General features: G+C 34.8%; 1 protein-coding gene and 1 pseudogene across 1 annotated transcript; both read left to right on the top strand.

Annotated features, from left to right (window-relative positions):
• The first annotated feature begins 1708 nt into the window (after positions 1-1708).
• LOC147926487 (uncharacterized) lies at positions 1709-3951 on the top strand (annotated as a pseudogene).
• Positions 3952-6531: 2580 nt separating this feature from the next.
• Positions 6532-7517, top strand: LOC147926486 (putative tetraacyldisaccharide 4'-kinase, mitochondrial). Its single transcript, XM_087489080.1, has 5 exons — positions 6532-6561; positions 6616-6813; positions 6924-6983; positions 7118-7198; positions 7315-7517. Exons 1-5 carry the CDS (start codon positions 6532-6534, stop codon positions 7471-7473), a joined length of 528 nt encoding a protein of 175 aa, XP_087345206.1. The 3' UTR covers positions 7474-7517.
• Positions 7518-17425: the final 9908 nt, after the last annotated feature.

The following is a 17425-nucleotide window of genomic DNA, read 5'->3' as shown; positions in this document are numbered from 1 at the left end:
GCCATGTGAGTGTGTAGTTTTTGTTCACATATTTTTTATTTTCTTTTTGAAAAGGGTTCACTTCAAAGTGAAAATGAAGCAACAAATCCATGAGTATTTCTAAGGGGGTGTTATTTGTTTATTGATTTGTAAATCCATATAGGATTTGAAAATCTTTATTGATTATGAAAAATCAAAATAACAATGAATGGACTCCGTAAGATTTCTCATTAAGCATTCTAAACGATGCCGATATGACGTGTGCTCTCCAAGTTGTAGAGACACAGCCTTGATGGGTAGCAGCGGCTAAAAACCACAATGCCGAGGCCTTCACCACCATAGGAGAATCTTCCATATGCAAGAGAGGTATGATCCACATCATTGCAAAATGTTTGGCATCGAGGAGCATCACAGTAGAAGACCGTACCATAGTTGCAGAAAGTTGAAATCCATATTTTACTTCCGTCCAATCCATTGAACCAACCAGGTTAACCACCTCCTTGAACAAAATGACTCTAGCCTAAGAAGGGGAGATTTATATTATGTTTTTAGGTAAATATTAAAAATGTGAAAGGTAAAAAAATCTATTTCTATTACCACCTTTTTACAAAAAAAAATAAAAATAAATAAAATAAAAATAAAAAATAAAAAAAAATAAGTGTGGGATAAATATATAACTTGGCAGAATTTTCTTTTTCATTCTATGCTCTCACTAAAAAAAATGTCATATAATTACTTATACTGAGTAAAGTCCAAACCATTTATACTGAGTAAAACATGTAATTTCTATGATCCAAAAATATCTAATTTTTTAATTAAGCATATGTCAAAATTCTAGATTCATTAGACGAATTTTAGTTTTTTCTAAAGTTTAAAAGATTTGTTAGTTATAAATTCAGAAACTATATAATTCATTAAAATTTTTAAAAATAGAAAACCAAATAAACATTTCATTTACTCAATATTATAAAGTAAACAACCAAAATAATATATCAAATTATTTTTATAACAATCGATATATATATATATATATATATATATATATTTTTGCTAAATATCTTAAACTATTTTTGTTAAGTACATTTTGGTCGCGCATGATTGCGGGTAACTCCTTTAGTTATGTAACATTATGTTTATATTGGAAAAATTACTTTTGTTTCTAAGATTTTGTCTATATAAATCATGGCGTCTCTTTTGGTTATTTTTTTTTCATTTACATTTTTGTTTGTTAAATTAGTTGGACTATTTTTAAAAATATCTCCCTGCACAAGCGACCATTTTGCCTAATACCACTTAAGATCAACTTCTAATGTGGGAGATGGTGGGAAAACGAGCTATTTCCCCCCAAGAACTATCGTATCTTGCTGGATGGAGCCCGAACTATGGACACAAGCTATATATTCCTGTCAACTATGATCAACACCTATTTCTCCCCAAATCGAAAGTTTTACACTTATATCACTCCGAATTAAAATTGCGTTGGGTTTGTCATGGTTTACTATTTGCTTAACCGTCTAACGAAAGCCTAAACCAATTTAGACCAGATTAAACCTATTTTGACCCGAATTTATCGAGATAACCATAATTTGACCCGATTGTTTTCGATTTTTAGTGGTTTTGACCCGACTAAACATTGTTTTAAACCCAAAATCATCGAGAGAACCCTAAATTGAGAAATCCCCAAAAAGAGAAAAACCTTAAAAGAGCGAATCCGAGTTCAATCAATTTGATGGCGTTAATCGATAGAGATCACAACGGCCCGACGCCTGATTACGACGAAGAAGGTGAAGATAGAGACCAATTTCACATTGAGCAGATGATTGAGGAGTTTGTTGATGAACCTCCAATCCGCCACGATGTGTACCTAGAGAGTGAAGACGACAGTGACGACGGTCCAGTAAGAGCTCGTACGAATATGCGGCGTGGTAATGGGGAGTTTTTCTACAAGCAGGCGTTTTTCAATGGGGTGGCTTTCAAGGAGGCGGTTCTCGATTATGTTCTCAAAACTGGGAGAAATCTGAAGCAGTACAGGTATGATAAAGCGAAAATAGGGTTTAAATGTGTTGGTGTTAATGATGAGGATGGATCTAAATGTGAGTGGAAGGTTTATGCGTCAATTATGTCGAATGATAAGATGTGGAGGATCAATAGGTTCATCGATAAGCATAGCTGTATTCCAAATGGAGAGTGTGAGATGTTAACAGTGCCGCATATAGCTAGGTTGTTTGTTGATAAGATTAGGGATGATCCTGAGTTCTTCATGCCAAGGAAGATTGAAGAAATTGTAAAGGCAGATTGGAAGATCAGTATCACTAGGCCTCAGTGTCAAGCTGCTAGGAAGACAACTTTAAAGTGGATTGAGAGGGAGTATGATGAGCAGTTCCATAGATTAAGAGATTATGCAGCTGAGATTATGGAAGCAAACCCGAATTCACATGTTGAGGTCGAATGTATTACTACTGATGATGGTAAAGACATGTTCAACAGGTTCTATGTTTGTTTTGACAACATTAGAAGAACATGGATGGCGACTTGCAGGCCGATCATAGGAATTGATGGTTGCTTTTTGAAGAATAAGATTAAGGGTCAGTTATTGGTAGCTTTAGGCAGGGATGCAAACAATGGTATATATCTAATAGCATGGGGAGTTGTCAAGGTTGAGAACTATGACAATTGGACATGGTTTGCTAAGTTGTTGAAAGAAGACCTTAGATTAAACGACGGTGATGGATTCATCCTGATGTCCGATAGGCAAAAGGCAAGTTTATTCTTTTTATTTAACTCACTTATGCTTTTATTTTGGCTTCTCTTATTTAACTTGACTTATGCTATTACGTCTCAGTGATTGATCAAGGCTGCTTCTGTGGAGTTACCAAAGATAGAGCATCGGATGTGTGTTCAACACATCTATGGTAACTTGAAAAAGGTTCATGGAAATAAAGCCCGACTGAAGCCACTGCTTTGGGATTTGGCATGGTCTTACAATGAGTCAGAGTATAGGCGGCATTTGGAGAGGATCTTTGCTTATGATTCTCGTGTGTACAGTGATGTAATGAGGACAAATCCAAAGAGTTGGTGTAAGGCATTTCACAAAGTTGGTAATTACTGCGAAGATGTCGACAATAACTAGACAGAGTCTTTTAACAGCTCCATCAACAAGGCAAGAGAGAAGCCTTTTGTTGCCATGTTAGAGACAATAAGACGACTGGCCATGGTGCGAATTGCAAAGAGGTCTGCCACATCTAATTCTCACACAGGTAAAATTCATCTTATCCTTATGTATGATTTGTTGTGTTTATAGATTCTCATGTTTTTCACAAATGTTTGCAGGGATCTGTACTCCATATGTTGTTAAGTTTCTTGCAGCTGAGCATAAAGCAGCATCTACGGCTAAGGTATCAACAAGCACAAATGGGACCTTCGAAGTCAAAGTCAGTGGAGACAGTCACTGTGTTTGTCTAAAGAAGATGACTTGTACGTGTCAGAAGTGGCAAATATGTGGCATCCCATGTGAGCATGCATATGATCTCATCATTGATAAGAAGCTAACGGCTGAGAACTACGTCTGCCAGTGGTTCCAAACAGCTATATGGAGGAGAAACTATGAAGAAGGCCTAACTCCACAAAGAAGTGCAAAGTTTTGGCCTTGTACAAATGGGAATAAGGTGTATGCAGAACCACCTGAGGAAAAACAGACCAAGGCTGACAAGAAAAGGAAGAAGGGTGTCAATGAGTCACCTACTAAGAAGCAACCAAAACAGAAAAAAAGAATAATGCATTGTGGCATTTGTGGAGAAGCTAACCATAACTCTAGGTTCCATAAGTCTGAATTTGCTCAGGTATGATATATTGCTTTGATGTTTTCAGTTTCTAACTTTTCTTTTGGTTACTAACTCTAATGCCATGTTTTTTCAGCCTTCTCGACAGCCTACTCAACTTGAACCAAGTCAAGGATCACTCACTCAAGCTTGATCAAGAACCTACTTATTACTAGGGTGCTAATTTTGTGGTTGCCTAGATACATATTTTCGACCACATGAACTCTTTTCTTCCCCTAGTCGCTTAGTGTCTTTTGTCTCCAATGGTGAATTTTGTGGTTGCTCATGTTGTATTTTCGACCACATATACTCTTGCCTTCTTTTGTATGATCTATTTTGTTTCAAATGATGATCGTTTATGACATTTAATTTCATCTCTTTTGATGATCGTTTATAACACAACAAATGTAGCTTCATCTTTGACACAAAAGGTTTCATTGTCTTAAATCATTGACAAACAAACAAACATGACCATACACCATTTGTTCAACCAACTACTTTGCTTAGTACAATCATGACCATACATAATAACAATACAACACTCATCATCTTCTTATTCCATGATTTGGCTTCACCTAAACCCTCTTCAACCTTCTCCAAGACCTCTTTCTCCATCTTCTCATAAACCAGAGTATCAAACTCCAACCTCTCTGTCCTAGCTCTTTCAGTTGTTGCTCAATTCCAGCATTCTTCATAGCCAATGCATCTACCTCATTCAGCAAAACTTCATCGAACCACTTGAACACATGTTCATCGTTCTGAAGCTGCCATTACCCAATTATTAACACCAACCAAAATCATGAGACAAGAGGATAAAAGTATTAATTTTACCTTATTTGTTGCAGCAAAACTACAACGGTAGAATCTCCGGTAAGGATTCGGATCAAATTTCGAAATCAAAGCTACAACAGCTTCCCCGCACCAACATCTCTTTGGTACACCGAACACTCTTCCTCTCGACGAGAACTGGATGATCCGGTCGAATTGCTCATTCTAAATCTCGAATTCGGTAATGGAACCCAGAAAAGAAGAAAAGAAGAAGAACAATGCCAAATCGATAGTAGGGTTCGTGATTTTTGAGAATTGGGGATTTGTGGGTTCATGGGTCTTAACAGGGTAAGGAATCGGGTCTTTAATGGTTCAATTTTCGGTTTATATGGTTTGGTATTGGGTTCAAAAGCTAAACCCAACGCAATTTTAATTCGGAGTGATATAAGTGTAAAACTTTCGATTTGGGGAGAAATAGATGTTGATCATAGTTGACAGGGATATATAGCTTGTGTCCATAGTTCGGGTTCCATCCAGCAAGATACGATAGTTCTTGGCGGGAAATAGTTCGTTTTCCTGGGAGATGGTATTCCTAATAGGTTCCATGTAGCCATTATTTTGGAAGTTTTTTTAAGAAAGAATTGGCATTTGGCTAAACTAACAGAGAGTTAGTAGCAAAATGTTTTCGTTTTATTTGATAAGAGTTAGTAGCCATTAAGTGGGTGTGGCTTTTTTTTTTTACCTTATAAGAGATTAAGTCAAACAAAATACCAACCAATACAATATTTATTTATGTAATTCTATTTTAATAAAACTTTTCCGTTATAAAAAAATATACGGTTTACATTTTGTATAAGGGTCTTCACATTTTGAGTAAGGGGATATTAGGAAGTGAAGATATCTTGAAAGAAGGCACGGACGTCACCTTTACTGATGTCAAACTCCATAAACTTGTCAACAGCATCCTGCGAATTTCATTCGGTTTCAGTAAACGTTTGGAAAGGCCATGAGGACAGAAGATAAAGGGATAAGTTTGTGAAAGTAGGAGAGAGCAAAAGGACCTTGAATGCTTGATCTTGAGATGATATTTTGTCAAGGCTTAGTTTATCGACGCTGTTGTTACTTTCAAAGGCGTCCAACACGATGGCTGCTCTCTTCACGACTTCCTCAGGAACACCTTCCATCAACAATAGTGAAAACTTCCTTCTGTTACTCTATAAATCCACAGTAATAAATAGATCAAACAACATTGTCATCAATTAATTAGAGTTAAAATTTTGTAATATTCCTAAATGTACCAGCGAGTAGTGCACAATGAAGACCTGCATTACATAAACAGTTTGATGAAGTTCGGTGTATACACAAGAAGCTCATGAAATAATAACGCAAAGGAAAAAGATGCTCACCATAGCTCAGCAAAGTCTGTCCTGGAATTAACCTGCAAACAAAACCATTGCTTAAAACATGGAAGTCTTAAGAATGTAGGCAGTTAAGTAGAATGCTAGTCGCTGAGACTCCATACCGATAAAGAAAAATAATGTCTTCCACGTTTGCAGATTCTGTGTCTGGCCTAAGAACGCTCATTGTATAGAATTTAATCTTCTCAGACTGAAGTAAAAAAAAACAAAAGATGAGACTCTCACTTTGAAGCGAGGAACTACTTTAAAATCTGCTGAGTTATCTGGTATTGGATCAGAGTACATACAACAGGCAAGCAGCTCTCGTTAAGTAGTTCAGTCAAGTGCGTACATACTAGAACCTGAAAGTATGCATCAATAAGCAATGTCATGTAAGGGTTCTATTAAAACATACAAGCTTAAAGACAGACAAGAGAATGCTATGCCCTTGGTGGCTCTGTACATGTAGCAAAGTGACTTATTGTCCCACCAAGCAGGCCAATACCATCTGTACTTAAATAAGAGTGTGGGTAAGGGAAAAGTTTTCACAAACACATGCCCTTTATCCAATGCAGAGGGTGGAGAAATCCTTACCTTCTGTAAGAGTGCCTTTACAAATGATTACTGAGGTTTGTTGTTTTGGATCATTTTAGATAACTAAACAAAGCCTCAGAGATATTGAGAACATTATACAAGGATTCAAAAAGTCGATATCGATTTTTTACTCCAAATACCTGTTCGATGTTAAAAATGCTAAGTCACATCTAGCTTTAGAAGCATTGCGATTTGCCTCTGTGCTATGTGTTTCCGCAATTGGATCCGCTGACGCATTTGTCAAGAGCATCGAGATGGTAAGTTGTTTTGTGCTATTATGTAGTTTCATGCTCACTGGAACTTGTTACAAAGATTCAGATTTTGCAATGCTAGGTTTCTAACCAGTGGGTTATTATACCTATTACAGACAGGAGCACGTTATGTTGATAGACTTGATTTCAGTGATCATCATTTATTTGAAGCACAGGTACAATGCTACCACTTTCTTAACTATTTGATGCGTTATTCCCTAATTATTTTAACGCCATAAACGTTGATAGACACAGATTCTTTTTAACTAAATCAAATTGGTTTTGACTAATATCATAATGAAAAATGCAGGATGTGGAAACTATGAGGAGGAGAGCAAAGGGACTAGAGCAAAAAACTAATTCCAAGCCTATCATTGTGCTAACTGAAAAGGTGAAGACAAGTTTCTGTTTCTTGTTGTTACTTGCATTCATTATTAAGTTTCAAGTCCAGAGGCATGAATCTAACTCCATTTTTATCTTTTTTTTTTTTTTTTTTTGGGAAATTAGGATTATGATAGAGACCCGGACATCCTCAAATGTCTGGACTCTTACACAGTCTTGGTTCTATGCTCTGAGTTGCAAATAACTCATTTTAGAGGAACTGATGGGGATACCTATAAATCTACACTTACGAGAGTAGCTGCTAAGTTTTGTGTTTCTAATTAGATTCAAGGTTTTATCTTACTGCATTTTGTTGTTGTGGATCATTACTCTTTAGGACTTTGATGATGAAATAGTTTAGAAGGAATTATATTTTTTAGTAAGTAAAAAAAGCAAAAGAAGACCTCGAATGCTTGATCTTAAGACGGTATGTTGTTAAGGATTAGTTTGTCGACGGTGTTACTTTTAAAGGCGTCCAACACGATTGACGACAACCGTGGAAACTAGTAGACTAAAGTTCCGGTTATTGTTTCATCTTATGGGTGGACAACTCCCTCTCCGATATATAATTTTCCTGCGGGTAATTTACATTTTGAGTTGTAGTTTCAGAGTTCTCTTCTCCATATGATTTTCCTGCCGGTAATTTACATTTTGTGCTTTGGTTTCTCTTTTGAAATGGGTCTTTTAGTTTATGGCTTGATTTTTAAATTTTGAGCAATGTCACTTCTTCGATTATAAGTTGTTTTTTGGGAAAAAGCTTGGACTCCAGACAGTGAGCTTGGTATAGATGAACTAGAAACTGATGAATTTAGGAATCAACAGAGCTTACGATCATTAAAAAACAGTCTGTGTTCTGAGCTACTCTTATTAGATACTAAAAACGTGGTTGCATTTGGTAGGTTGATGTGTTTGGAGCTTTCAGCCAGATAATTTGGGTCTCTACTCAGACATTGAGATTGTGTTGATTACATTTTCCTTTCTGTGGCATCTTTTGGTTGCATCTTCATGTACCACTTGCCCCCTAAAATGCAGATGCACCTGCTCAAACAAGAAGTCCTTTTTCGTGTAGAACTTCAAGGCTTCCATCTCATGTTTGTGTACCACTTCAAGTTCTTTTACATCACTATTTCAAAGATCAAGTTGTAGTAGTCCTCTTCAAAGGTTCCAGCTACTATATTCAGATTCTGAAGAAGGCTATCCATCCACTAGCAGAGTAACTAGAACTAATGATGACTCCTCAAAGGGTCAATGATCTGTTGAACGTAAAACCAAAGACAAAAGAATCTGGAGATCTGTGGAAAGATTCAAACGTCTGCACTGGATGTTGTTTTCAGGTCAATTTTTTGCTCAACCAAGGAGAGTTCAGAAACAAGGCGTTCTTAACTTCTTCGAAATCTGATAAGGCGTGACCAGCGAGTTGTTAGGTTGCAAGGAGGATGCTTTGACAAGTGAAGATTTCTGGAAAGAAGGCACGGATGTCACCATCCTGCGAGTATTCATTTGGTTGCCTTAAAACTTTGGTAAGGCCATGAAGACAGAAGAGATAAGGAGTAAGTTTGGTAGTGGATATGTTTCTCAATACTTTAGAATTCTCTGTTGCTAAATTTACCTGATTTTCCATAAAGGAAACTATATATATCCCTAGAACATAAAGTTTTCCATCTCACAGCCACAGGGCTATACAACATAACTTCTCCACTGGGGTTCCCTTGCATTATCTGTAATACGCTATATATAACATGAGCATAAAGGCCAATGACGCCGTCACTGTAATTTCCTCCAACCCAATATCAACGTAATACTTGCAATTTTCACCATTCTCGTTGAAACGTTAATTTGTTTACTCATTGTTTGTTGTTACTTGCTACTCCCTCCTCTCTGTTCATGTGATCCCATTTTGATGAGGAACAAATGGAACAAAAAAAAGAAATAAATATTAAAATTCATTTTTTATTCTAAAATAGATAAAAAATTATGTTTATTAATAATATTATAATCTTATAATACAATAATATTTATATTTTCACAGTATATTGGCAGAATTTTTTTTTGATACAAATTTCATGTTAACTTAATCTTAAGGCTTTATTTGAAAATTATATGAATAGTAAAATAAATTTAAGAGATGTTTATATCGTAAATAAAACTACAAAATATTTTAAATTACTCTTAAAATTTTATTGTAGGTTAATATTAACTATCAGTATTTAACATTACATATAGAAAATTTAATTCATCAAAATTTATTTTAAAATCAAATACTAAATTCATTTTATATACATTAAAAGTAGTATTTTTATTTTTATTGAAATTTGATTTATTTAATATTCAATATATTTTCAAAGATATTGTTATTGTTTGGTCACCATTTATTATTTTATTTATTCTATGCATTTTTCCTTTCATTCCTCAAAATTTGTTTATTCCGTTATGCATTGTTCTTTTTATTCATTTTTTTTTGTTCATATAATGGTTAAAAGTAGAAGAAGTTTTATTTTTGTTATTGAATCCATAATCCAGAAGAGTGTTTAATTTTCACAATATGAAAGTAGTAGACACTTTGAAAATTTGACAGTTTTAATGAGCGCACAACTTGATAGATACAAAATACAAAATGATTACAGTTACTATTTCTGAAAAAGTAAATAAAAATGAAAAAAATAATATTGTAAATTACTAATCCTAATAATAAAATCACTACATTTATATTATTTTTGTGAACATACATATTGGAAATGAATCATACATAAAAGGAGATTGACGCATATATTTATTATACAAAGTTTGATGTTCTAAAATTAGTGATTGACATAATCGCGACACTTTCAGTAAATTATAACCCATGTAAACCTTACCAAATTGGTTTCTTGAGAAAGTGTATTATGTGTTAGTGAGTCGATAATATTTGACATGTGTAAAACCAAATATTTGCAAACATATAATCTTTAGATCTGTTATTCACATAACTATAACTACTACTTTATTAAAGTTAGACATACTTTATTTGCATAGGACATAAAATAATTGTAAACCAATTGCTATCAGAAAAATGAGAGAATAAAAAATAAGTTAATAATGTTAGTCTGATTAAATTTTTATTGGTGAATGATCTGGTAGTGTGTATTTAATTGTTATAATAAAGCTACATCAAGAAGTGAACCTATCAACATATCTTATTCTTCCTTCTCAGTTCTCCCAAATCAAACATAAACCAAACAACATCTCTCAAGCGTATCATAATAATCTATTAAATAAAAATCAAGATTTCTAGTCTGTTTAACCAAAACCAAAGAAGTTGTTGTTTTTTCCCTTTTTCAAACTGGTTTAGAGTAAATAAGATACTCATGAATTTGGTGTTTTATTTTCACTTAAAAGTGAACCATTTTTAAAAAGAAGAAAATATGTGAACAAAAATTACACCCTCATGGCAATTATATATGTAATATGGGTGCAAAACTAATGAGATGTCATTTGGAGTGACAATTTTTAATATGAAGATGAGGAATATGAATTAGCTTCACATAAATTAGTCAAATGTGAGGATCTTGTTTTTTTTTGCCAAGATTATTCTATTATAGGTAATCCCCTTTATGATTCTTTTACATTTCATTCCTAATGATATTAACATTCATAGTAAAACAAAAACAAAAACATGGAATTTCATACTTTAAATTCACTATTTACTACTAAATTGTAACTCAAATTACATAAATTATAAATTGACTATTGTTTTCCATTCATTTTTAATTAAACACATTATCCTTATAAAATGTAACTTCTCAAACAATTCTTCATCCACAGACCCCATTAGTACATTAGGAACCACAACTCCATAGATTAGCTTCCACACTGTACCCTCATCCTTAAGTACATATGGTCGCTCCAAGGACCGGCGGAAACAGAGTGAGCTCTCTGATTGGGCTTTGCAATTATTAGTAAGTTGTTAAAAACATTAATATATTTACGTTTAAACCACCATCGAGAAAATAAATAAAAATAATCCTTAAATTAAGTTTTTAAAACATATCAAATTATACTTTCACATTAACGGTCAAATGTGAGGATCATGCAATTATGAGAATTTATAAAAATAAAAAAAAAGGCAATATGCATCCGATAAAGGAGAACCCACAAAGCCAGTTGTCACTTATCTCGTTCTTTATACAATAAGAACAAATTAAACACATCCCACGCACACATGCGTCACCATGCCACTATTATCTCCCCTTCTCCAATTACAATGTAATTAGCATTTGACACTATTATTTCCCATTCTCCAGTTACATTGCAGTTGTGTGTCGTATAGTACTGTCCCTTATTTTTCCCATTGGTTAAGATCAATTTGGCCTTCGTTACCTAAGTGATAAGACCAACAAAGAGTCAAGTTAAAGTGGGTTTTGCGTATTAAATGAAGCTTTCACGTTACACATTTCTTTTTGTTAATGAGGGATTTCAAAACTAAATAATTATAAAAGTGATTACAATGGATATGTAATATCTACGTAGCGGACTTATTGTAGTTGGTGTACATAAGATATTAGTAAATGTTATTTAATTAAAAGAAAAATAAGACAATAATAAGGTAAAGAGAATCTCATCACAGCATCATTGGGATTGTGTTTCTTTCCTGAGCTGAGGGCTTTGCAGTTTAACCATTTCTTACAGAGCAGAGAGTAGGCGTGTGACTTTGTTCCAAGGTTTGTTATTACGGTAGTAGTAGTATTATTTGGCTTTGAATGGAGACACTAATAATGCAGAATTCAAAGAACGTTTTTCTAAAAATTACTTTACACACCAATCACAATTCTTTTTGTTAATTTGCGTTTTTTACAAAAGAAAAAAACACTAATCGCGGTTTTTAATGTCAAGTTTTACTCATGGACAATAATTATTTGTTTAACTATCTACTACACATCATTTTTTTCGAATAACGCACTAACAAAATACTAATTTCTTTTAATATTTTTTTTTTTGACAACAATATTTAATTTATATTTAATAAAAGAGAGCTAAATAATTAACACATCTTTTAATAAATGATTTTTTTAATTTAAAGTATTAAAAACTCATATTGAATGTACTTCATTATTTTTGAAGTAATAAAATAATTTCTTCTAGCATGATAAACATATTTATAAAATCATTTAAATTAAATTTTACCTGATTAATTCAAAACATGTTTTGGTTTTTAAAGTTTATATGTAATAGATGAAAATGTGATTTCATTAACATTTGAATCAATAATAATCAATTTAAATTTATAAGATATTTGCTTATATTTTTATCTATAATATGTATTTTTCTATTTTGAGGTTCATAAATATATAAAATATTTATTTATTAATATAAAAATAATTAAAATATATAATTACACTAATTATTAACAAAATAATATAAAATCTGCGTCGCAAATAATTTTTCACCAATCAAACATTAGTTTATACTGCTTATTATGCAATAACCCCACTTGTCCTGCAAATACATATGTCTCGCAGGTACCGCAGTTAAACTGTACCACACTATCAAATGAGATTTTTGTTAAATCTGCCATATTTTTTTAAAAAGCTTCCATATGTGCCATATTGTTTTCAATCTTACGAAATGTGTCATATTTGGCATTATAATATAAATTGTTGTCCACCAAAATGAAAAAAAAGGTTAAAGTTGTCCACGAAGGTTGAGGTTGTCCACCAAAGAAATTAAAATTGTCCAAAAATGTTAAAGTTGGCAACCCAAGATGTTAAAATTGTCCAAAAAAGTTAAAATTATCCACCAAAGGGGTTAAAGTTGTCCACCAAATGTCAAAAATATTGTCCATCGATTTAAGTTGTCCGCCAGTTGCCATCGATGTGGCACATTTGGAAAGACTTAATCGATTATGGCAGATTTGGAAAGGGAAAACACTGTTCATGACACATTTGATAGTTTTCTCCTATCAAATCGCTTATTCCGCACAACCAAATCCGCTGTTACCATTCAGACCCTATATTTTTAATTGAAAACGTACAAGCTTGATTTTAGAATTTCAAATAGAAACAATTAAAGTCGTTAGAGAGCTAGAGACATATATATATATATATATACATGTTAAATCCACCCGAAAGAAAAAAAAAATGAATCTTTAAATAAAAGTAAAGCATATCAGATTATATATATACCTTCACATAAATCAGTCACAAAACATCAACATATATGATACTATATATATATATACCTATTTGTATTAGTTAAATTTGTTTTTAGGGAATATGCATGTATTTGTATTTGTGTCAGACCAAAGTAGTAGATAAGAGAGAAGAAATAAATTAATGAAAATATTGAGAATTTACTTTTGTGGTGTGGGGAAAAACTAATAGGATGGGTTTAGCCATTTAGGATAGTACTGAAGAGAGGGAGAGAGAGAGTACGACTAAAGGTCTGAATGGTGACTGCGGTCGGGGCGGCCAAATCCGTCAGTGCTTTAGTACACTTCAATTATAGAGCAGACAATAGACCGCCGCGGACCAATTTTATTTGTACACAAAAATAATCCGCAGTTGGTCCGCAGCGGTTTTCTTTCTGTATCTTTTGAGCTGTACTACTGCGTACTAAATTTGTGAATAGTAAATAAAAAGTGGTCTAATTTGCTGACGGATTTGTCCACCCTAACTGCTCTCACATTCAAATCCTAAAAAACAAATTGGAGATGGGAGAGAGTGGGAAGAGAGAGAATATGGGTAAAAAACAAAATTGGAGAGGGGAGAAGTCTTCTTGGGAAAATAAGCTGTAGAAAGTAATATACTACTTTGTGATTTTGCGTTTCTTTTGTTTTTGATTCTCTATAGATAGTTTTGTGGGGTATAAAATCCGAATGGAAGGAATAAAGAAATGAAAATTTCTAAGAGAGAAGGAACATAAAACATTGGATTGAATCCATTGATATCTCTAGAGATGTGACAACTAATTTAAGTAGTTGCTACAATTACATTCTTCCTCTGTTTCAAAATATAGGATGTTTTGAGTAAAAACACACATACTAAGAAATGACTATCTTAAAAAAGGTCAACCAATCGTAAACAAAACCGCATAATAGAAAGTATTAAACTAATCCAAAAATTACATAGAAAGTTGAAAACATCCTATATTATGAAACAAAATTACTTCTCTAAAACATACTATATTATGAAACCGAGGGAATATATGTCTATCATAGCATTCGAGGAAACATTTATGAGAGGGTCTATACTATACTTTAGTAGTATTATTGCAAGGAAAGAAACAAATAATTAATTAAGATTGGTGGATAACGATAAAGTAATATAATAATAAAACAATTATTTTGTCCAAAAAAAAACAATTATCTTATACTATATGCGACACATAGAACAAATTGGATTGATGCGTCTAGGGATGTGACATAACTTATATATGTGTATGTATCATATAGAAAGGATAGGAAAGGAAGAAAAGAAAAAGAATGAATTATACACTTACGTGACAAGTACAATATATAATAATAGTGTTTAAACGTAAGCCCACAGGTTTCTCATTTACTTTTTGCAGATGACAGTTTATTCTTTTGTAGAGCCGATCCTCATCAATGCAAGAAAATTATCGATATAATCCGCTTTTATGGCGAGGTATCCAGACAAGAAATTAACTTTTTCAAATCTTCCATCATGTTTGGAACCAAGGTCTCGTCCCAAATATGACAAGAGATCAAATCTATTGTTGGGATATCACAAGAAGGAGGCATGGGTACATACTTGGATCTCCCCGAGAAAATTTAAGGGTCAAAGACACAAGTCTTTGCATTCGTGAGGGATAAACTCCATAAGTAGGTAAACTTATGGACCTCAAAATCCTTGTCCAAAGGAGGCAAGGAAATCCTGATAAAGTAAGTGGCGCAAGCAATTCCGACATACGTAATATTTTTTTTTTTCTTACCAAAAGCTATATGTTAAAAATTAAGGAACGCCATTGCCGATTTCTGGTGGAGCAATAAAGCAGATAGTAAAGGGCTACATTGGATCTCATGAGAGAAAATATGTACTCAATTCTCGGAAGGTGGGCTAGGCTTCTGAACACTAGAAGAATATAATCTTGCCCGGTTGGCAAAGCAGCTATGGAGATTGCTCAGATATCCAGATTCTCTCCTTAGTAGAGTTCTTAAAGGGAGATACTTTTGATATTGTAGCCCATTAGAGATACAAGAATCAAATCGACCTTCATATGGCTGGAGGAGCATGTTTGCGGCAAAACATGTTCTCTCGTACGGAATCCGTAAGACCATAAGATCGGGGTTCAACACGTGCATCTGGACTGAACCATGGATCCCAGATACGCCAGCGCGTCAGCCACATGGATTAACTAATGAGAGAAATCCCTTGAGTTGTGTTAACGCCTTGATTGATTTCAATACAAAAAGTGGAAAATGGAGCGTCTTCGGGAACTCTGCCCCCCCCCACCCCCCGAAAGAAATTATCCTTATTTTGGGAATTAAACCGAGCTTAAATGCCTCAAGGGACATGTATTCATGGACCTTGACAAAGTCCGGAAATTATACCGTTAAGTTTGGATATGAAGTCGCGAGAAGTATCTCTCGCCCTGTTTGCGACCTCCCTCCTCAGGAACCTAGTGTTACGACACTCAAGACACAAGCATGGAAGTTAAAAACAAAGTTGAAGCATTTCGTGTGGCAATGTGTGACTGGGTGCTTGGCGACATGCCAACGCTTGAATTATCGCCATATTGGTAGAGATAAGGATTGCCCTAGATGTGGAGCGGAGGAGGAAACTATAAATCATATGCTATTTGAATTCCCCCAACACGTCAAGTGTGGGCTTTATCGATAATCCCTACCCATCCTATGGTGTTTCCCTCATTTTCTCTATATAGCAACCTCGATTTTCTATATGGGAGTGGTAGAGACTATGGTGCACTTGATCAAAATCTGTGGATATTCCCTTGGGTGATGTGGTACATTTGGAAGGCAAGAAACAAGAAAGTGTTTGAAAATATCTCTGAGTCTCTGCAAGATACAGTGGAGAAAGCTATCCAAGAAGAAGAAGTTTGGAGAAGAGCATATAATAGAGACTTAGCACCAGTGGTAGTAGAAGAAGGCATTCCTTCGACCCCAATTCCACAAAGAATCTCTTGTATGCTTTATAGAAGGATCATGACATACAAAGGTGGATAGGAGTGGGCATGGTTGGATTGCGTCTATCAGTGATAGAATCCTGCACATGGGGCTAAAAGAATTGCGCATAAGCCTATTGTAACGACCCGTTTCCTTGGTACCGGCAGTGCCGAGAGTAGTGCAGAAATCAGTGCTGAGAGCGGTATGGCAATCAGTGCCGAGAAGTGCCAAGAGCGGTACGGCAATCAGTACCGAGAAGTGCCGAGAGCGATACGACAATCAGTGCCGAGAGTGGTACGGCAATCAGTGCCGAGAGCGGTACGGTATCTAGTGTCGAGAAGTGCCGATAGCGGTACGATATCTAGTGCCGAGAAGTGCCGATAGCGGTACGGTATCTAGTGCCGAGAAGTGTCGATAACGGTACGAGAATGGGACGAATTGGGTTTGAACCTCAGTATCGAATGGGACGAATAAATGGGACAGAAGGACATTGACCATGAGTCCGAGAAAGGGAGTTCGAGACTACCGAAATAGTGAACAGATGTTTGAATTGAAGAAAATGAATCCTTGGCTTACATTGTAGATGATGCAGGCATGTAAGTTTCTAGATGAAAATAGGGAGATTTCGGTATTTAGTCTAAGTGACAGTCCGAGTGGAAATGGGAGTGAAAGTCCTAGTGATAGTGATAGTGATAGTGAGAGTGATAGTGAAGTAGGATTATCTAGAAATGGTCACATCGATGAACGATGGATCGGGCTGATGGACAAGGGTGGATCGATTAGACTATGGGCGATGGATGGCTCGGGGACTCGGTAATCTTGCGGAGATTTAAGCCGACTCACAGGAAAGGAAACCCAAGAGAAATGAAAACTCGCGGAAAAGGCAAAGTTGATCGGATAAGGATAGATGCGAAAAATAAGGGAAGTTAGGGGACGATAAGGCTTATCGTTTTAAGGCAGCTTAAGGCGGTTTGGTCAACCCTATATAAGGGATGAAACCCTTAGAAATTCTTTAGTATTCGCATACAAATCCGAGAGCCGCTGCAAGAGAAAGAGAAGAGTTTTCATAGGAGCTTAAACCGATAGATCCTAAGTCTAAGCCGAGAGAGGAACGGTAAG

Source organism: Camelina sativa, chromosome 15, assembly GCF_030686135.1.
Source record: "Camelina sativa cultivar CO46 ecotype springtype chromosome 15, ASM3068613v1".
Taxonomy (NCBI): domain Eukaryota; kingdom Viridiplantae; phylum Streptophyta; class Magnoliopsida; order Brassicales; family Brassicaceae; genus Camelina; species Camelina sativa.
This window is presented reverse-complemented; position numbering and strand designations above follow the sequence as displayed.